This window comes from Athene cunicularia (assembly GCF_003259725.1).
Source record: "Athene cunicularia isolate RWA chromosome 1 unlocalized genomic scaffold, athCun1 chr1_part1, whole genome shotgun sequence".
In the NCBI taxonomy this organism is placed as follows: Eukaryota; Metazoa; Chordata; class Aves; order Strigiformes; family Strigidae; genus Athene; species Athene cunicularia.
In genome coordinates this window covers 22,061,192-22,083,605 of record NW_020799091.1, presented here as the reverse complement: position 1 = coordinate 22,083,605, position 22,414 = coordinate 22,061,192, and the positions used below count along the sequence as shown (strand labels likewise).

The 22,414-nt window shown below is 40.9% G+C and overlaps 1 protein-coding gene across 4 annotated transcripts in view; it reads left to right on the top strand.

Moving 5' to 3' along the window:
* The window catches only part of KATNAL1 (katanin catalytic subunit A1 like 1), a 42,491-nt gene that overhangs the window by 2,926 nt on the left and 17,151 nt on the right, over nt 1–22,414 (top strand). For 2 of the 4 annotated variants that reach the window (XM_026844062.1, XM_026844055.1), the window contains exons 2-4: nt 5,588–5,763; nt 14,464–14,624; nt 16,560–16,728. In XM_026844062.1, coding sequence (XP_026699863.1) covers nt 5,602–5,763; nt 14,464–14,624; nt 16,560–16,728 — 492 coding nt within the window. In that variant the 5' untranslated portion in view covers nt 5,588–5,601. Of the gene's footprint in view, nt 1–3,759; nt 4,651–5,587; nt 5,764–14,463; nt 14,625–16,559; nt 16,729–22,414 lie in introns of those variants that run through there. The other 2 variants (XM_026844047.1, XM_026844070.1) reach the window with 2 other exon arrangements.

The following is a 22,414-nucleotide window of genomic DNA, read 5'->3' as shown; positions in this document are numbered from 1 at the left end:
TGTGTATAAGAGACAGTATATGTGAGGTAATGATCGTTAGCTTCCACACCAGTCCATGGGACCACAGCTGCAGGTTTAAACAAAGCCAAGTTAACAGGGAAAGATAGATTTGGCTGTGGAACTTGGCGAGCCTTTTGTTTGTTTGTATTTCATCTAACAATGATCAGTTAAAATGTTGTTTCTGTCATGCGAACGTAATGCCTGATAATTGTCTGCATCATCAGTGATTGCTTCTGAACAGGGACAGTTAATTATTCAAAATGAAGACCAGTTGTTCTGCATCCAAGTCCAAAATAAAAGGGATAAACTCTAATAGATCAGGCAAGACTTATTTAAATTTTTTGAATAATTGCATCTTTGAATAACTTATTCTTAAAAATAAAAATATAGCAAGCACATGAAAAAGAAATGCAGTCTGAATTTCAGTCAGAAATAGAATTCTGTAGACTTCTAGCAGGATTCGCATGCCACACAGGGAAAAAAATGCTTTTTTCTTCCTCTGATAATGTTCCAGTTAGTGTTGTAGTTTATGCTTTTCCAGGTAAGGTATTGTCATATTGTTATATGTCTCTATTTGAACAAGTTTTAACTTTGAATAGAAAATGGAAAATAGGATTGTTGTACTATTTTAAGTGAAAACATAATCGAGGGAGAGGAAGCTCTTCGAAACGAGTCATAGCTGGCTTACAAAAGCAATATGGCCTTAAACTAAGAAGGGCAGGTTTGGATTAATTGTAAGGAAAAGCTTCCAAGAAGTAAAAAGAATTTGAGAAAGGAACAACTTCAGTTCATTGTTTAGACTCTGCTAATAGAAATGACTGCATCGAAAAGTGGATAAATCAAAAAATCAAAACCTCTTAACACTGGAATTTGCTTCCTTGCTTTGCTCTGTGTGTTAATGACCTGTTCTGGGCTTGTGCAGCAGCAGAGGGCCATCCTGGCTCTGTTTTGGAGAAGGGAAAATGTACCTAAGCACTGGATTTCAGAAGATGGTGCCTTAAACAGCATGGCGCTCTGTCTTGTGATGTTAGCCTGGTCTCTTACATTGCATTTCAGGATGCCCGACATCATGCTGCATGGTTGATTTACAGAAAATGAGAAACAGAATTAGTAACCAGTCTTCATCTGTGTATGTCCAGGCCTTTCCAGATGTTTATCTGTCCAGTCAGCAATACTGCACAGCTGCTATGATGTGAGACCATATGTCCAGCAATCTCAGGGAACTGTAGAAAATTTTTGGTCTGCCTGGGTAAAATTTTGGTCAGAAAAAGACACATGTCCAGAAAAAAACAAGTATGTTATAGCCCTATCAGTGAGGAATTAACAACTGATTTGAAGAAAGGTATGATTAGCAGCTGTAAATCAGGCTTGATGTGACTACTGAAACAATGAGAGTAACGCAGAAATGAGTAACTGCTCATTTAATGTCATCCATCCTGTTCATGAGTTGAGTGCCTGTGGAGAAAATGGGATGCAGTTGTGTAACTGATTGTGTCAAAACACATAGGCATAAAAGAGACATGTAAAGATAGCAGAGGTGCCTTTTCATTTTGATATTTGCAGAGTCAAATGTTCAGTATCAAGCAATAGGAAAACCCCACCTACAGACCCCGTCTATAGGGGAGGACATTTTTTACCTCTGGTAGTACTGTGGTGAGGTTAAGTGGGAGACAGGCTAAAGGGGGGCAGTCATCCTGCATTCCCACTGGTGTTGCACACAAGTTTGAAATAGTGTGCTAAACATTGTTCCCCTTTGCTCACCATTCACACAGTCATTGTATCTGCCTGTGGATGTGTTTGTACAATGCTTTAATGTTAAAATAGAGACTGTCTTTTGGATTTTGCTCAGTTGTGAGCTGCTTTAGTTCTGGGAGAAAAATTCTTTTCTGACCCTAGATAGGGATCAGCTCAGCTTATGTTTGAAAGAATGGAGATTAATATCCCCTGTGACCTTTTAGCCTTGCTGCTGCAGGGTTTTTAACAAGTGGGCTTAAGACCCCATGTGTGGCAGCTATGCCTATATGAATGTCTGTAATGTCTCTTCTTGTCAATGATCCGTGAACTAAGGAATCTCCAAGGATATCTTGATGTGCCATGGAGCTGTTATGGTCTAGTACAGGAAAGAACCACGGAATGATAGAATGAAAAGCAGGTGTCACAAGTAATGTGTAAGTTGTTCTAAATGCACCTGACAGTTGTCCTTGGCAGTGTATTTACTTAAAAGATGTGACTGTGATATGGTAGGAAAAAAATATTTAAACAAAACCCCAAACAACAAAAGCACCATTTATGACTTAGATATTTCTCGTTCCTTAGATGTTTGCAATGTTGTATGAACTCTATAATGTAATGTAGAACGGATAATAAAAAATAAGTACATAACATGAAAAAGCCCCCATCTAGTTCTAGCTACCTCTTCCTCCCCACCAATGGCACTGAAGAGTGGGGTTGTCCAGAAAACAGTTCAGGAAGGAATTCCTTTCTAAAAATAATTTTTCCTTATTTTTGGACTTTTTTGGTTTGACTTGTTTGGGCTATTCTGAACTAATGTTACCATCGCTAGTGTGCCTAAAAGGTCTGCAGTTTATTTAAACTGGTTTTAGCGATTTCTTTAAAATAGCCAGTCTTTTTGCAATAGGACCTCAAAGAACAGCCTGGGGGTCAAGGGGAGCACTGATTTAGGACTGAGGTCTACAGTTGCTGTTTCAAACATGTCTCGGGTATATGAGTGATGTTTTGGTGTCAAGGGTAGGTGATAAGTAAAAATTGAAGTGCCTGAATCCAAGAGAAAGATCTAGAGGCTTTTGTCAGCCTAGCTCTGGAGGCATTGACTGCTCAGTAGGTACATACATGTATGTCCACCAACCTCCCATGTATACTCCAAGTTTCAGTGCCCGTCGATGTTAAGAAGCTCTCCAGTGTGATGCATCAGGCATCAAGCTCTTGCTTAAGCTTCAGTGTCACCAGCATGAAGTCCCCAGACTCTTGGTTCCTGGAGGAAATGGGAGATTCTCATTTGGGTTCTCCCTGCAGATTGAAGACCATGTAAATTTTTCTGCCTCCCACTTCCTAGCTTGCTGCACCAACCAGTCTTCTGAAGTGAGCATGTGTTTGCATGGCTGCTGTGCCTTGCCTCCTGCCCATGAGTTGGCCCAGCCTCCACTGGAGATGAGGTTGTCTCCTTTGGTGAGTAGGGCACTCTTCTGGGATTAAGAGGAGCAGGATGTGAGTGTCAGCCCTCTTAAGGCAAAAGGAAGTTAAACTCATGCCTGCAGGGTGGGAAGTAGCTGTAATAAGCAGATACAAGAGACTGTTAAAGTAAGTATGTGTTCTGTTTAGTGGATTTCTAGGAATTGAATGCAGCAGTTCCTTAGAAATGTTCTATTTACTCTCTCTGTTTTGCTACATGTGGGGAAAACCTCCAGAGATTTGAGGACCATTTTCCATACAGGGACAAGCTGGGTGTGTAGCAGATCCTAGCCTGGATGCATTTAAAGATGGGGCAATTGATTCTATCCCAGATAGTGTTTTGTTCATTTATAAGTTGACTCATCAGATCTGTATGGGATGTAATCTATATCCATTTCCAGTGCAATGCAGGTGATATCACTTTTTCCTATCAGTTATCATCTTCTGTATTTTAATATTAAATGGTCTTAATTGTCACAGAGCTAGATCTCTCCAGTGATGTATCCTGCCCTTCCTTAGCACCGAGAGAAAACAAAATTAGGGTCATCGCCCTTTCCACCTTAATTCTGCTTCTGACCAGAAGCTTCTAACAGCCCATGGGAATGATCTGCAATCAGAAATTTGCGGCACGGCACAAGGACAAGTCAGCCCCAACACGTCTTGCTGTGCTTGGTGGAGTGCCAGCCGTGGGGTAGCAGTGTGTTCTTGCCATCAAAGTCTTCAGCCACATGGAAGCTGGGGCCTGTGGGTCTAACTGTAGGAGGTTTCCATGGCTTAGTTGCAGGGAGCAGGAGGGGAGGTGGTGGAGCAGACCTGGTGTGCAGCTGCAGGCAGCAGTAAGGACCTTCAGTTTAGCACAGTTGAGAGTTAGAGTGTGTGTTTGCTATAGGCAGTGTTCAGGGAGGGCAGAATGGAGGTTCTGTGGATACATGTTTGACTTATTGTCAGAGGTTTTAATTTTGTTAAGCATGAGGGAATACAAAGGCATAAGATACATCCTTCTTAATGCCATCTTGATCTTGTCTTGTCTGTTCTATAAAAACTACTAACATTTTTATAACCCACTAGGGTGTAAAAGGTTGTTTCTCCCTGTTCTGGCTTCTCTCTGCTACCACCTGCTCTGACTGTACGCACCCCCGTATCACGGGCTGTCTTCAGCTGTGCAGCCTGAACTGTGTGCTGCGCCAGGCCCCACGCCCTGCTCTCTCTCCATCTGGTTGTATCCCTTCTTCCCTGTTTCTTCTTCACCATCGTGGTCTTGCCAAACCCTTGATGTGCCAGTGGATGACCCTCCCGCGCTGGCCTCCTCCCCCTTGGTCACTGCAACTCTCGGCATTGTGTAGCAGTGTATCAACATTTTTTATTTTTGATTTCCAGAGGTTTATATCTGGGTGAATGTCAGGGACCCCACCCATCCTAAGTCAGAGGACAAGGGAAAGGAACTGATGTTCTTTTTCTATGGTAAAGACTTAGACTTTGGGTCATGTGGGATTCAGATACAGGGGCAGGCACTGCTTTGATCTTGAACCTTAAATACAAACGTACTTGTACCATGGCTTACTTCTGAATATGTGGTTTAATGCTTTCCTGAAAGGTTACTGGGAAAAGTTGGACTGTGGGTTTGCCTTAAAGTCATGCTGTAATTTACTACTTGTATAAAAAAGTTAGTGAAATCTGTAAATCTTAAATTGTTTTGGGAACTAGGGGAAGGTTGTACTTTGGAAATCACCATTTTAAGAAATCTTAATTTTGGATTGCTAACTCTGCCATAAATCCCAAAGTGACATGTTAAATTTAATGAAAAAAAATCCAAGTCAGCATGTGGATGTTGGAGTACTTTGAAAGAATATTTAAACAGAACGAGGCTCTCAACTTTTGTCTCTAGTAGAGCTGTCATTCAACCATATCGTAATCTTATTAGGGTGAGGGCTCTTGAAAGTGCTAAGTGCAGACTTTCCTGATTCTGCTTGCCACATTTAGGCACATATGTAATACAACAGTATAAAAAGCAATTTAATGCCTCGTGTGATTTGTGATTCATGGGTTGATGGCTGCTAATATATTGTAGTGGTCTACAAATTAAAGTTTGACTTGTTAGGTTCAGTGTGGGCAGGACATTTAGTTTTCTTGCATTAATTTAGCAGGATTGGGGCCAAAGGTAGGAAAGAAGTTGTGGGTTTTATCACTGTAAAAGAGTTATGATTCATGAGTTCAGACCTTAGTTTAGTAAAAAGATACTCCAGAGCTAAATGATTGAAAAAGAGGGGGCCTGGATGGGAATTGGGTGGTGGAAAGACACAATTCAGCTTTGAGAGAAAAAACAAAACTAAAGTGTCACAGTATGAATTATTATACAGCATGTACAATTCATTTTTATGATGGTTATGTTCTCTTTTAGATTTCTGAGTGAAGATGAATTTAGCAGAGATTTGCGATAATGCCAAAAAAGGGAGAGAATATGCACTGCTTGGGAATTATGACTCTTCTATGGTGTACTACCAGGGTGTCATCCAGCAAATCCAGAGACATTGCCAGTCAATCAGAGATCCAGCAATTAAGGGCAAATGGCAACAGGTAGGGTGAAATAAGGTGGTCTTTATTCTATTATTTGATACTTGAAAAACGCGCTATACTTTCTAGACCTTTTAAGATGTAGGGGATGTATATTTCAGTTAAGTTTACAACGTTTCTTTTACAATATTTTGTTGATATTTATGGGAAAATAATTTTTGTGACATGTTCAAAAAGAATTCTTTTGTTCTAATTGAATAAATTTTTTTCTTGTTTTCACTTAAGATGTCTGGCTAATCACTGGTCTGTTTGTGTGTGGTTGTATACTTTGGAAAAACTGTTTTGCTGAGACTTCCTTTTGCTGTTCTATCTTTTGACCCTCCAGTAAACTAAGATATGAGTGGATAGGTTAGAATCACTAGAACTGTTGTCTGAATAGCAGTTAACTATAATTCTGCAGTGTGCAAATTTGGATCAGGTTTCTGAAACTCCAAATGATACTCTTAGCCTGAGTCTTGCGCACATGCATCTCCCTGCTAAGCAGAGTACTGTTGAAGCCAAGGAGTAATCCACAGGTGAAATGTAAGAACCCTCATTTAGCACTTCCAGTATTTAAGTCTTCCTTACATTTTGTGGTCCCATTTTTCATTGTACAAAATGTGTTCCATTAAAATAGATAAAATTGGAGGCTAAACATGTAAAGGTGTCTTCCAGAATAAATATTATGTTCTGAAATAAGAACATATCTCCTCTAAAAGGTATAATTTTGCCATAAGTAGCTGAAGAGATGATTTCAAGGAGAGTTTTTCTAAATATCGTATGTTTAAATGATGTCACTTAAAACAAGCAAATTTTTCCTTTTTATTGCAGCAGGTTGCTTTGGTTATGGTTTTGTGCTTGAAACATCTGACACTAACATGCAGTTTTTTGTGTACTGATATATGCAACACTGTTAGCGATCATTTTGTAATGACACTACTATTGATAGGTGTTTATCATAGAACCTGTAGTAGTCTGTCTGCTTATTAAGAGCTTGTCTGCAAAGCATGAGTGTGTACAAGCAGCAGTGATAGTGCCTACCTTTCCTGGTGATGTAATAAGCTGAATGTTTTGTAGGAGATACTCACATTCAAGTATTTGTACTCAAGCTCTTCCCCATCCCAGGGCATGCTGATACAGGGTGTTCGTGCCCCCTGATTATCCTTAGCTCCCGCCCAACTTGTAGCTGACCTGAAGGTAGAGCATGAGGCTTTCCTTGTTCTGCAGCTGCATCACTGCATTGCCTTCACTTCTAGTAATTAGTGTTTCCTCTGATGGCATTGCTTCTTCCATTAAATTTTTAACAGCTCTTATCTTGTGAATTTTACTTCAAATCTCTTGATGTGGTGTGTTGTTTGAAGTGCTTCAGAGAAGCTTGTGCACCATGGAATGCGTGCTGTACATTGGAGACAAGCCTGGAGTAAAAAAGGATCATTAACACAGTTTCCAGGATTATTCCCTGGGGAAGGCAGCTGGCTCCTTAGCAGAGGATCTCAAGTTGGCACCTTCTCAGAAATTATCCCTTTTAGGTAAAAACAGAATGGCCCCTGACAGTGTCCCATAAATGCTTTACAGAACTGTCCCCAGAAAGATCAGCAGCAGGTGGGGTAGTGTCTGTCACGCTGTGTGGTCATGTTAATTCTGAAACTTCCCAACACAGCGGTGGCAGATGAGCTTTGTCAGAATATTGCTTTGCCATTACTGGTGCCAGTCTTGGCTCAAGGACAAACACCAAAAAGTAAGAAGTGTGTTTAAAAAAAAAAAAAAAGTGCTCATCCCCAAGCTGTTTGCCTTCTCATTCATTTATGGGCCTACCCGTAGCACAGGGAACAAGATGATACAGCCCTGAGAGCAAACGATGCAGCCCTGAAACCACTAGTTTTTCCATACCTGCACCTGAGTGGTTTCGTAAAACCTATAGAGGTAGACCTGCTTTCTTACCCCTTCTTGATAAGTAATTGTTGTGCTTTCTCACTCCTTGAGACAGACTAAGAGGGAAGCTGATGATCTGGATGTTAGCTCTGTTTTCCAGCTCTTAACAGCAGCTACATCCAAACTGTCAGTCACATTCAGTAGCTGTCTGACAGACAGCCTGTTCTGAAAAAAATAAGAGCAAAAGTCACAAGAAACACTCATTCAAAATATTAAAATAATGTTTAGATATTCTTTTTAGAACATTTTCATGAAAGAGTTATGCCATACACATTACGTAAGTTTAGCAAAATTCAGGTCTAACCCACTTGGTACCAGTAACGTGCAGAAGCAAAAGATTCCCATACTTGTATGCTCACCAGTGGCATGAGAAGCAAAGCAACTCTTAGGTCATGGTTACAGGGAGGAATGCGATTGATTTTTACCTGAAATTCTGTCTTCTCTGGCATATGGAAGTAGCCTATTCTTTAGGTTCTTCAGTTTCTCCATCCTCTGAGGAATCTGAGAAGGACAATACCACTGGTACCTTTTGGAGGTGGAGTTTAGCAATCTCTACCAGACACTGGGTAGGTAGAGCTTTTACTGTTGGGAGTGGTCCACAGTGTGAATGTCCATGTAGATAAGGGCTCCACGGAGATTATTACTTAAACCAGCTCTTCTCTGAGATGTACTGTCTGCCTGCACATTCACAATCTTGAACCTCCTGAAGGATTCCTGGGACACCAACGCTGAGGGGATCTGGCAGTATAAAGCATGCCCTTCCTACCAACAGGGTGTTTGTCCTACTGGTACTTCTGAGGCCCTGAACTCAGTTTCAGGTGTTTGCATACATGTTCCCTCATTAAATAGGAATGTTCATACAAGTAACATCTAAAAGAATCATTACAGCTGTGGTTCTGCAGTTGATCAGCTCATACCTGTTACGTGAACCATTGTTTTCCCTCTATGGTCACTTCTCTACAGTGGGTGCTCCATCCTGAATAGGTACCTTACGCTAGGTGGATCTGTTTTGTTGCCTTGTGTACTATATGGGATTTTTCCAGCTGTTTACTGAGCAATGTAGAGCAGAAGTGAACCATAAGTGGTTGGGATTTTGGGTCAGACTCCTAAACACTCTTCTCTCAGGTATTATTATTTTCAAATTTCTGCATGTTGGTCTGGACTGAATTATATTCTGTGCAAGTATGTGGTGGCTTTTATTTCATGTTGCACAGTCAGACACCTTCAGCTTTGCAACTGAGCACGCTGATTTCAAGGGTTCCTCATGCTTGGTGCTGATAGTTAGGAAAAATGTGAACACGTGTCATCTGCTCCCCTGGGAACGAGTGACTGTCTCGGTTCCGCTTGATGCAGTACTGCTTCTGGGACTTCAAAATCAGGACTGACTGGGGGAGAGGAATTGTGTTACTAGTCTGGCATAACCTGCAGAACTTCAAAAGGTCAAAAGATGCATCCTTGAGGGTCCACCAGAGCAGCAGTGTGACAACATAAGAATTCCTCTGTCCCTTTGGAAAATTCATTGTCATTGATAGTCTGTTAACTAGCTTGAGGATACCAAGGGTGACCTGCTCTTGAGACCCTTAGGTGTTCCAGGAAGCTCCCAGCTTGCTCTTGGGTGGCTGAGTATAACTCCATTCTTATCCTCACTCCTCGGCCTCTAAGCTTATTTGAAAAAAGTTACTTCTTTGTCGTTCTTTGAAGTTTGACTGACATATGGGCATATTCATCCATGTAAGTGCAGGGTGGGACTGAAAAGATTACAGATGAGAAGCAACTCATCTCTTTTTCTACTTAACGACATTAAAAGGTAGATTTACTCTCATGACCGCTAGTGTGAGGCTTTACATGTGTTGACATTCCCCCTGTTTATTCTGAGAGAGTTTCTTGGCTGTTGCAGTCTTTTTACTAGACAGCTGGCTTGTAGGAAAGAGCTGCCTCCGTGACAGTTCAGCAGCTGCAGAATGACAGCAGAGCATGCCCCCGGGAGATAGTACTGGCTTACGACAAGGCCAGCGGCTGTCGAGCAAAACCTGCTGCATGTTATAACCGTGTGCTCTGTGTAGCACACTATCTGAGAGTACAGGAGCCTCAGATGGAGCTGAGGCAGGAGTTCAACAATTTTGAGTGCTTGGAGCAGCCAGCAAGACCCCCTTAACTGACCATGGTCACTGGAGGAGGTTATTAGGTGCAGTGTATTCTTGCTTAAAGAATAAAGGATGATTTTTACTTTTTTAAAAAAAACTTTAAACACATTTCAGTCAATCTCTGCTTATATTGTTTTTATTTCATGCCTGTTTTATTAACACGTTGCAGGTTACTTCATGAGTAATTAATGCATATTCTGCAGGTAACTCTTGAAGAATTGTGATTACAGGAGCTGTACTTTGACTCCATGGGATCAGGCTGGGTTACAGGGTTTCCGTTTTGGGTATGGTTTAGGGAATTGTTTTTTTCACTTTTTTTAAAATGGAGCTTATTGAAAAACTAACACTAATTGCAGGCAGTAATTACAGGTTTGGAACACACTTTTTTAGAAACTTGATTGGATTTGTTCCAGCATGATAAAATTTTTTAAAAACCCAACCCATACATTATTTCAATTTACCAAAGTACAAATACCCATGCTTATTGCTATGGGAAGTCCTGTAGAAGTCCAAGCTCTAGCATAGCAAGTAAAAGCTGGTGATGCCAAAGGTACAACAGTTGACAGAGAGTGAAATACAGAGGAAGTCCCTGAAACGTTTTTTGGGAACTACCACTGAGAAAGATTGAACTCAACTCTTGGTCACTGTGTTTTATACACATATGTTAGGATGTGTTTTCTTCTTGGTTACTGTAAATCCATACAGCGGAATGTCAAAACAAAGCTGTGGGGCCACCCCCTAGGCTGAAAGGCTTTTTATTAGACTTTCCAACATCACCCAGTGCCCACAGTGCTGCTTCTGTTGAGGAGATGACGTGTCTGGTAGAAGTGGCTGATGTACCAGAGCGTGGCTCTGAGGAGCAGGCAGTTTCACACGGTAGCTGAACCCAGTTAACACCTTGTGCCCAGAGAGGCCAAGCTCTTCCCACCTAGTCTTCCTTCCAGCTGCACCAGCTTCTCTCCCTTCTTGCACCCTGCCATTCTTTGTCCAGGGATTCATCTGATCACAGGGTAGTGAGCCAGTGCAGCTTGTTAACGCACCAGAAGTGTCCTTTATTTTCTTTTTACCCTCCTAGACTGATTTTCTGCCATTTACAAAGGTGGGTTACTGTATTGAGATGCCAGAATTGAATACAGAAGAGCAGTGGCAGAGTGTGGTTGGGGAGGAAAGTGAGGAGAAGCAAGATCTTCCCATTTGGCAGTAGTGAGCTGCTAACTCAGCTCATGCTATCTCCTGAAACTGTTTAAACATGAATAACCTAAAAGCTGTCTTCAGGCTCTCTACAGCCTGAGCTGGAGCCTGCTGAGGGCTCTGGCACCCAAGGGAGGGATGTGACAGGGGGAAAAGAGACTGGGTGAGTCCAGACCAGTGATTTTCCTGTTTGCAGCCTTCTGAAGTTGCTTCAGAGTAGCAGCGAGCTCTTGAAGATGCTGTTCAGTCACCTCGATCATTGCGGCACAGCCCTTCTTGGCTCACATCTAGGTTATTTGTTTCTCATCTGCAAGAAACTCTTTCTGCACCTGTTTGATCTGACTTGGTTTCTTTAAGGCCTCTAGGAATTTATCAGCTGTTTTTCCTTTGTGATCCTGTTGTTTGAGTACATTGAGGGGGTTTTGTTGGTTTGCTGGCTACTGACTAAGCAGTAAGGGTGTGTATTTCAGAGTTTGGTCTGCTCAGGTCTGGGTGAGAGATGGCCAGCAGTTGTTAGTCAGTTTTCAGCAGCCAAGGCATCAAAGTCTTACTTCCTTTCAATTTTCAGATACCTTTCTCCTTGCTGGTCCAGAGAGCTGAATGACAACACTCCAGCCCTCAGTGCTAGCGAGTTGTTTTCCACCAACTTTTCTGCATGTGTTGGAAGGCTGATAGGAATCCTGTCTGTATTCCTGGAGCACTGGAGTAGGAAGCGGCTGTCTCTCGTGGAGCAGTGCCCTGGAGGATTTATGCTGTATCATTCCTTTGTACCTCAGAGCAGCTGTTTGGCTGGATTTATTTTTGGACAGAAAGAATGTGTGTTAGACAGTTTGAAGTAACCAAGTTAGTAATCAATCACATTTGCAACTCAGCTGGAAGTTCTTGCACTGGGGGAGGTATCTGCTGTATGTGTGATGCGAAAGCAAAAGGGGGGGGGCATGTCAAGTAATGACTGCCTTTACCAGAGCAATCCTGCTTGAGCTGGATGTCCTGTGTGTTTGGAAAGATACAGCTACCCCATCTGGAACAAGCAAGAAGGCTGCTCTGCCCTGTGAAATGATCAAGTTCTGAGGCTCCTTTTGTACAGATGCACATAGAGCTCCTGGTGAAATAAATGCAGTGTTGCAAGAACTGTGTAGGGCCTTGGGGATTTACCCTCTGCTTTGCCTCTGTCCTTGCTGGTATCTTGCTGTCAACAGTCATATATATTATTTTCCTTAAACAAGGTTTAAGTTTTAAACCAGAGAAGAATTTATCTGTGCTGCTGAAATCTCCTATTTTGTTTTTGTGGTGGGAAAATTCTTGGAAAATATTACAGAGCAGAACAATACATTCCTGTGGGATGTACCCGATTGTATTTTAGGAGAACTGAACCTTTCAGAAACAGGTGATGTATGTTTGTTACTGAGTGCCGACCATTTAATCATTCGGTCTTTTATACACCATACCCAGCAATGGACAGTGCTTCCTGTCTTGAAGTTGTCCCACCAAAAGTGGGGGGCTGCTGCTGCTGTTTTGAACGCGTAGAGCAGAGCAGGTGAGGAAAGACACTGTACTGAGAGGGGAAACATGAGTGTGATCAGGCTGGAAAGAGGTGTGCTTCTGAATGTGTACTGGTAGGACACCGTACCTTGCATGTACCCATTGTGGTTCCTTTCCAAGGACATAGGGAGATGGGAAGATCTCAGGCTAGTGGCCACATCTTTTCACCAGTAAGCACCATTAGGAAGAACATCTGTAAGATGTGACTCTGTTAGTAGTAGTTTCCTGATCTGCTGTTGCTATATTTATAACGTCAGCAAACAGGCTGGATGTGCAGACTACCATTTTTCTGATCCTCTCGATTACCTGGAATCTTCTCAGGTTATGCACAGCAAAAAGAGTCTGGATTTCAGGCAACTTCACTGACATCTGTTGATACTGTCCTCAGTTGCCTTCCTCTGTTTGCCACAAAATGAAGCCTGCTTGCAACATTCCCAGGCAGTATTTTTCCCAGCTCTTTTTCACGTGGATGCAGACGTGAGCACAGCTGGGTGCCTGGTGGTGTCTTTCCTTGGCTTTCTTGTAAGTTGACTTCAGATCCTGCCTTTTGATTCAGCCGTGCAGTGTATGCTAGTTGTAGTCTCCCTCAGTAGTGTGCCTCATGACAGCCTGCAAACATCCTCACTGTAGTGGTTCTTCACGAGAGCTTTTAGAGCCAGTGCGCCTTTCCAGTGGATGGAAAGGTCCAAGGATTTCTCAGTAGCTCCAGCTGTGAGCCTGTAACAGGCAAGATTCACACTGGCCTGAGGTAATCTTAGCTGCAGAGTGCTGAGACTGATTTCCAGGCATGCACAGCAATGCATGAATTTGTTTTAGCTGTGCACCAAGACTTCAGTGAAGAGGTAACAGCTGGGTGTTATGACCCTCAAGCAGGTAAAAACTGAAGTCAGCATAGAGGTTGATCCCACAGGATGGAAAGCATCATGAGTGATAGGTGGAAGACTGCTAAGATGCAGTACAAGTGCACTCAGGTGAATCCTAGCACAGCTTAAACTGAAAGTTTACGCTTCTGAGCAGGAATGTACAATATAGTTTTTGGCTGCCAGTGTGTACTAAGAACCAGTGACCTTAGCATACAAAGCTTGGACTTGTAGCAAGCCGTATCACTTAAAACTTAGCAGATTTCTACACAGATTTTATTTTTCCTAGGCTTCATGGAATAAAAATGAACAAATATCAAGTAAATAATCTTGGAATTATTGCAGTAGTTCTAATTCCCTGACTAGTGGCAATAGAAACTTCAAGTATAAAATTCAGCTGTGTAATTCTGCAATCTGATTTCTTACTGATACATAATATCCTCTCATTCTTATTTCACTTACTTTACTTATAATTTGTATTTATGCTATAGGCTGTTAAAGTTCCCATTTCCTGTTCTAATCTTTGCACTCCACTAAAGAATTGGCTTGTGTTTTGACTGTATGATGATGTTGTGCCCCTCACAAAGCTAATTTTGTGATACTATATTTTAATGATTTAGCTAGTTTTATAACTAGGACCTTGGAGACTAAGCAGAGAAGTTCTTTAATGCCAGAATAGTAGCAAATATGTTAAAGATCTGCCAACAGCACTCTTACTAGTATAAAAGTATATGTATGTGTGCATACATGTCAACATGCACAGATAAATCTAAGCATCAGCACATGTTATGGAAGAGCGATTCCTGCTTTAGCAATCAAATCTGGTCATGACATTGACAATCAGGAAGATGAACTCAACAGTGATTCAATCGTTTATGCTGTTGTTAAAGGTCTGTTGTCAGCCTGATAGGTCTGGGGTTGTGAATGGAAAAGTCTGGGAGTCCCTACTTTTGAGGGTAGAGTATGTTTTGAGGTATTTTATATGTTTTAAATAAAAAAAAAAAAGTTAAAACTATAATAATAATAATTTTTAAATAATGTATGTATTTCTCAAGGTCCGACAAGAACTAGTTGAAGAATATGAACAAGTTAAGAGCATTGTCAACACTTTAGAGAGTTTTAAAATGGACAGACCTGCAGATATCCCTGTATCCTGTCAAGATGAGCCTTTTAGAGATCCTGCTGTTTGGCCCCCTCCTGTTCCAGCTGAACACAGGTAATAAGAGGCTCAAGCAGAGTGGGTGGAATGAAGTTGGGTTGCCATAATTTTATATTAATTTTTGAATGCATCTGTAATATGAAAATCACATATCATTCACCCCTTAGTCATTTGTAATAAAGAATAAATATAATTAATTAGGGAAAAAAGTAATTAACCTACAGTTGGATTTATTGTTGAAGTTCTAAAGAAAGCCACTCCTTTATTCTGGTAGGAGTGACTAGCTAAAGGCCTGGCACTAGAGTCTGCTGGAGAGGTAAGTAGGCTTTTGGTGGCAGTTGCCTTTCTTATGTGCGGGGAGAACACTTTTCTATTTCAGCTTATTTAAGCTGTTGAATTAATTGATGGCTGAGGAGTCAGCAAGGAGCTGGAACTGAAGGATCTTGAAGGACATGGTGGTTAGAAGTCACTCCCTAGTTATAGATAATATGACCTCTGTTTAATCCATTGGTTAGTTTTATTGCTAAGCATGTTCTGTTATACATGGTGTTTCTCTTCTGTAACCACTTTAAGGTAACTTTAGTTAGCTAATAGTTTTCTCAAAATAGATGCTTGTGCATTTTCTGAAATTCATATTTTCACCCTAATAGAGCCTGACACAGGTTGTTGGAAACAACAAATCCCCTTTAAAAACAAGAATAACATTTATCATGCCAACATTTTCTAAGATTAGAATAGCAAATAATTTTACTGTGTGTATACTCACATAAAATGAAAAAAATATTGCTTAACAGAAAGAAATGCCAAGTTTATTTGTAAATTTATGTGCTTTATGACTATGAAACAAATGGATCTTCACTTCTCAAAAAACCCCAGGAATGTAAGTATAGAATAATATTAATGCTGATTACTTTTGAGAGTGGTAGAAATGATTATCTGAATTTTTATGGTAATGTTATGTCAAGTGCAAGATGTATTTATTCTTGTACCTTTCTTAGAGGTAAAGGCCCAATAGTTCATCTACTTTTTTAAGGTGAAATTTAAGTCCTGACCAAGCAAGTAAGGAAATTTAGCTGCTCTTCTGTGCTGTTAAGTTTGATGAAAATGTATACAAAGCAAAATGTAGCAGTTGTAATCAGCAATGCGTTTAACTATGTACTTTTTTTAAGCCATATTGCAGGGAGCTGTTTTTGGAGTTAGCAAATTTTGAGTTACTCAAACCAAGAATCAGTAGATTTAAGAGCGGACACTAATTAAAGTTGTATGACATTGCTGGTCATTTATTTAGTTCTATATTTCAGGTCCAATCCCTAGAGCAAAATGACTGTGACACCTTGTCTTAAAACCAAATCCTTTCTCCTCATGCCACTGTTGAGTTCTCTTTGACATTGTGGGTGATGCACACATAGGTGGTTCCAATTTGGCTCTGTTTGCATTTGCTTTCTAGATAATTTTACATTTTGACATTTTCACAGAGGTGAATGAAGTCAGAGGTAGGATGATTGTTTTAAAATTCTCCCTCATTTGTTTTGGGGCCTGTCAAAGCTATTAGCCTTTTTTTTTTTTTTTTTTAACCAGGAATGTCATCTGGTTGTGTAGAACTTGTGCATGTGAATGTAGCCTAATATAATCTCCTGGTTGGGATTGAGACGATACTACAATTTGAAGATTTATACTATATTGTTTCCTCTTTTGTGACACGTGTGTTGGTTTGTTTTAAGCCTGGTTAGGGGTACTGATCTAAAAGTATTGTTCATTTTGAAACTTTTCCTGTTGAAACTTTTTCTTCCTTTTGTATTATTTCTTACTTTGGATGTCAGACAGAACCATAAATATGTTGCTGGATTTGCAGATATAGGGAGATAAAATTTAGGGGCTAGTCAGCTTTAGCAGTAACACACAAGAGAGTCAATGAAATACTAGAATACTTCCCTCTTAATGTTGATCTTTTTTCACTGTTTTTAGCACGTTTTTGTGGTTGCTTATTGTTAGGGCTCCACCTCAGATAAAACGTCCCAACCGAGAAGTAAAACCTTTGAGGAAAGAATCACCAGGACTGCAGCCCCGTGGGCCTGCGGGCAGAGCACATGCGGTATCCAAGGGTGAGAAGGCTGCAGGCAGCCGTGAAAGGGAATCTAGAGCTAGAGGAAGAGATGACAAGGTAAGAAGTGGGAAAGAACATGATGGGGAAGAGTTATGATGCAGCAGGTGGGAAAGAGAAGCATTCTTAGTTTTAGTCATTTAATACAGGTAATAATAAAAAGCCACAAAATGGTGCTTTCCTTTTGCCTCATGGACAAAGCATGTATCATGGAGATATATTTTTTGATTTTGAACATGGTGGCCTGTTTTGTGGAGTTTCTTATCATCTCAGTTAGACCATGGACTTGACTCTAATCTGTCAGTGTCAACCAGGCATAAAGTCCCTTCTCCTACTACTCCCCCACGCTTATTTTATTTTAAAAAATTGAATACAATTCAGGTCTTTTGTAAAGTTTTCTGTGTAAAAAGTGCAAAAGTTAGACCAGTGTCTTTCTCTAGACTTTATGAATGGAGTTCCACAGCACCATTGCATCTGTCACACCATAGAAAAATTTAGGTGTGTCTAGAAGTCCAGGACAGTTCTGTAAATGCATTGATGCTAGGTGAATCTGTGCCATATTATTTGAAGTCATGTCTTTGAAAATTATGTGAGAGTCATAGTAAAAGCAAACTCTTAGCAACTTTCATTTTCTTTATGAATAGGGTTTTGTATTTATTATAGTGTTTAGGAAGGTGCTTCTTGGAAAGGCTTTGTTTTAAAAATAAAACCAATGAAATAAATTAGAATAAGTTGGAGATTCTTTCCTCTGAAGACACATCAAAAAGAAGTAGCACTGAAGTGAAAGAAAAAGAGAATCAGTGACTCACAATCAAGTAGTGATGTCAAAAGCAGGACTGTTATGTGGCTGAAAATAATGTCTGTGTGCAAACTGCTGTTTCTGATACACTTTCATTTTTAAATTTAACTGCAGAGTCAGTGCCAGGAACCCAAGGAATCTGTGGTATAAATTATAGAAGTCAAGAGTATACTGAAGTGGTTTTACTTTCCTGACAGACAGAGATACGAGAAGCCCCTTCCTATAGGGGCACACAGTATTGTGCAGATCTTGATAGATGAATAAGAAAATATTTAGGCCAGTTTTCTTCCAAATTAATTTAGTTAGTCCCTTTGTGGCCTTTCTATTACAGGTTGCTTCTTCACAGTGCAGAAAGAACTCAGAGATAACACTTTTTCCATCATGAATTGCTTTTCTGATACACAGGAAAAGTATTAAGTAATCCCAGTCCTTATTACCATCAGTAGGTAGGGCCAGGCACATTTTCAGCAGTGCCACTGAGTGAGTGCACAGATCAAGTTTAATCATTTCAGAAATATCTCTACCCTGGATCAGTAAGACTTAAAATAAAAGTGTGCATCCTGCAAGCTATAAAAAGCTTGTGAAGATCTGTGAAATTATTTGCAGTTCTGCCAGCTATATGGGGAATTGGAGTTGTGGTGTGTGACAGGTTCCCCAGACGTGCTTATGTAAGGCAGCCTTCAAAGTCTTAGCTTTAATGAGAGTGCACTCTGCTCTCAAAGCTTTCTGGTGATGAGCGTTATAGGGCTTTACTATAAGGAGCCCACAACAACATGACTTTTACAATACTTGTCTTTGGGAATAATGTGATTAGCAACACTACTTGCTGTCAGATGGAGAAGAGTCATGAAGGTGTTCCATTTAGTATGGTACATTTTAGACATGACTCTTATCTGAATAAAGTGGTCACTAGGTGGCAGAAGGAAAATATGTCTACTCTTCAAAAAATACCAACACACGTGCTCTTCTTTGTGCCTTTGTCTAGTGTCTTGGTGGCTATTTTACTTTCTTTGTCCGGGATATAAGTGCAAAAATCACACTAGGTTACAAATTCTCATGTGCTGTATGACAATTTTGGTATGGGATCCATTATTTTCTTTTTAAGAAAATTTTGGATGAAAGAGGAAGTAGCCAGGCATGGGAAGTGAGAGGACTTAATGCAACTTTCCATATTTTACACACAGACATGAAAATAGGTTTAATTTCCCTTGCAGTTTTATCATTTCTTGGTTTGTAAGTGTTTTAAGTTCTTCAGTTTCTGAACTAAAGCTACAAAAGGAGCTTACCTCTAGCCTAGTATGTTGAATCGAGGAGGTTTGGTAACTCTTCATGTTCAATTAAAAATAATGGTGCAAAACTGAAGCTTCAAACTAGGCAGGCAGATACTTCTTTTCTCACAGTAAATGTTTCAGCTCTCTAGCTCTTGGGTTTGGGTGGTTGGCTAGGACTACTTAGAACATGTAATCAACTTGGATGCCATATCCATTTCCTAAGATGTTTGTTGCAGTTTAATAGGTTATACACTGTCCTGGCTATAATACCACGAAGCAATATGCATATTTGTTTGTGATGTTTTTCAAGATAAATATAGCTATAGTATGTATGTTTTAGAAATATTTTGTCTTGCTTTACATGTGATGCCTTCTTTCACTGTTCCGCCTCCCCAGACCATATAATCTTTTCATTCTGTCTGTAACCATCTTGGGATAAGGAGTTTTAACCTGACGGTGCCTGTAAAATGACCTTTTGTAGTGCTGTATAAAATAATTTTGAACTGCAACCCACCAGATGGTGTTTATCCACTAAAACCTTATATTTACGTGTTCCTTTTTCTAAAATACTGCTTTCAAGTGCTGCTTCTTCTTAGTTCCACTGGAAATTATTAGGCTTGTTCTCAAGGTACCTTCTGCTGGATCATTGCCAAGAATTTTAGCTTCTGTTCAGTAGTTCAGCTTAAAGAGGCAGCATGAATGCTACCTGTATGTCTTTTAGAAATTGCATAATACCATATCTAAGTACTAGAATACTTTTTTAGGAGTACTCTTTAGATTTTTTATTAGTAAATAATTATTATTTAGATTACTGGCTGAGAGAGCTGGGGTTGTTTAGCCTAGAGAAGAGAAGGCTCTGGGGAGATCTTAGAGTGGTCTTCCAGTACTTAAAGGGGGCTTATAGGAAAGATGGGGAGGCACTCTTTATCAGGGAGTGTAGTGATAGGATGAGGGTTAACGGTTTTAAACTGAAAGAGGGTAGATTTAAATTGTATATAAGGAAGAAATTCTTCACTGTGAGGGTGGTAAGACATTGGAACAGGCTGCCCGGAGAAGTTGTAGCTGCCCCCTCCCTGGCAGTGTTCAAGGCCAGGTTGGACGGGGCTTTGAGCAACCTGGTCTAGTGGAAGGTGTCCCTACCCATGGCAGGGGGGTTGGAACTAGATGATCTTGAAGGTCCCTTCCAACCCAAACCATTCTGTGATTCTATAATTATTTTAGATTGCCAGTGGATGAGGATAGTAGATATTGCGAAGGATGTGGAGTAGCCAAGGGCTGTGCTGCCATATCAGTGAATATTAAAATTGATGAAGATATTACTTTTTTTTTCCTTAATTATTCTGATGTGCATTATCAGAAGTAAAGGCAAGGTAGATTACAGAAATATGTATGTGAGATTAAGTAGTTGTATTTAGGTGAAGACATAGACCTCCATGCATTAGGACTGGAAGGCTGCATTATCTCCATCCAAGAACACTGAAAGAATTGGTAGGTGAAATTGCAGAGTTGGGAGCAGAGGTTTCCAGTAAAATTTTTTGGGTCTGCTGCTGTATCATGTAAATGGTGAGTTGTGTTGACCATGCCTGTATTTAGGAGGGGAAAGGAAACGTGATCCAGGCAACTGGAGTTGCTAATTTTATCTAAACTGTGCAAAGTTTTAAAACATGTTTAGAATGGGCAAAAAGTTAAAGACTTGGGGCTAACTGGGAAGTGGAATACTGTGAAATATGGTTTCTTAAGCAAAGGTTTTGCCTTTGCCACCACTTTCTTTACAGTTAATGTCTTAGAGAAAGAAATTAATCTACCTGGATGCCACAAGGGAAGCAATTAGTTAATCTAGTGAGTGTGTGGTGTAGAAGAATTGTAAGGTGGGGAGGAATTAGGCAACAAGGGGAATGTAAACAAGTGGTACTGAAAGAAAAAGTGTCAGTCAGCTGGTAAATCATTTATGGATTTCCTCAAGACTAGAGACTGACTCTTGGTTTATATTTAAATTAATGATCTTGGCACAAAAAAGAGGCATGCACTAATTAAATTTGCTGACACTGAGTTGGGAAGCACCACCACCAGAGAGGCTATTGAGACTGTTGTATAGGAAGAATGGATGACTCTGTGCTGGAGTCATGGAAATGGGATAATGTTCAGTGGTGCAGAGCAGCAAGCTGGGTACCTGGAGAATACAACAAGAATTTCTGCTGGAAGCTGGGAGCTCAGCAATGGAGGAGAAGAAAGATCTGGACATATAAGCAGAAATCATATCAGGCTAACTTTCATTTGTCACATCACCTTTTCGTGGCAGTGATGGGAAGGGCTGGCCGCTGGAGTGAGGCACAGACAGGTGCCACGTTTGGCAGCAAGGGGTGGAAAGTACATCTAGCAGTTGTTTGTGTGTAGTGGGAAGAGTCTGCAGGAATGCAAGGTGTCTTCAGAACCCAGTCCTGGTCAGTGCAGCCACGAGGGTTATCCTATGTGATTGATCTGTCTGAGGCTAAGTGTGAGGTGGCAGTATGATATAGCCATGGAAATGAATGTAAATGAAATCCTAGGTGCAGTTTTAGGTGTTACCATCAGAGAGGAGAGATACTCATGCTATTATAGGAGGCCCTGGTGGGAGAGCAACTGGAGTGTTTTGTGTGCATTTCTACCACCATGCTCAAGAAGGATGTGTTAAGATTAGAAGGAAATTAAAAAAAAAAAAAAGGGTTGCCAAAGTGAACAGGTAATCGTGTTCAGCTTGTGTTGCAAGAAGAGACTTCCTTGCTTTGGTTAAATTAAGGCAAGGCACATGATGCTGCAAGTACATCAGAGTTGGGGACACATTGATGAAACAACTGCTGAGGCTAATGCACAAACTTAGTACGAGAGTAGAAATACATTCATTTTAGAAATGGTTTTTGTTCCAGTGGGTTAGTGCAGGTCTGATACCTCTTCCTGATGGAAAGCCCAGCAAATCTCTTAATGTGTTTAAGTCAGAACTTTGTTGGCTGAGGAGAAGATTATGCAATGAGATTGCCAAGGGGACTGGGCAGGAGCAGACTTTTGCAGTCCTGTATACCTGGACTCCAAGGCTACTTTCCTCTCCAAGAAGGTGTCCGTTGGCATATCTTCTTAGAGAGAAGCCACCACAGCAGCTTTATTTGAAGCTGTTTTGGGAAAGTAATACCACAAGAAGAGATGAGGATATGACTGGAAAAATTATGCTTACTCCTGTTACCTGAATTCAGGTGACATTTTTTAAAATTATTTTTTCTAGCCTCTGCTTACTGACCTGCTGACTGAGGATTTCATACTGGACCAGTGTGGGACCAACATTAATAACCTTATTACATGTGAAAACTGTAAATACTTAAAATCTCGGTTTAATTCCGGACCAGAAAAAAATAGAACCGTTCACTAAAATGACAGCCAGGGGGATGCTGAAGGCACACCTCCCTGTTGGCCGCCCTTCTCCCTCTCTGGTGGCGAGCTGTGTCGCAGCAAAAATCACCGATCCCCGGAAAAATTTAAGTATCGCGGGGCCCGGTAGCTGGGGCTGCGGGCATCGGCCCCGGGGGCGCGCTCTCGCCCCGCCCCTGGACCTGCCTTTCCCGCTTTGTCTCAGCTTTTATTTCCGCGGGGTTGAGCTGCGCCGGAGCCCGGCCCGGTGTCGGCGGCGTTGCCTGCTTGGCGGGCTGAG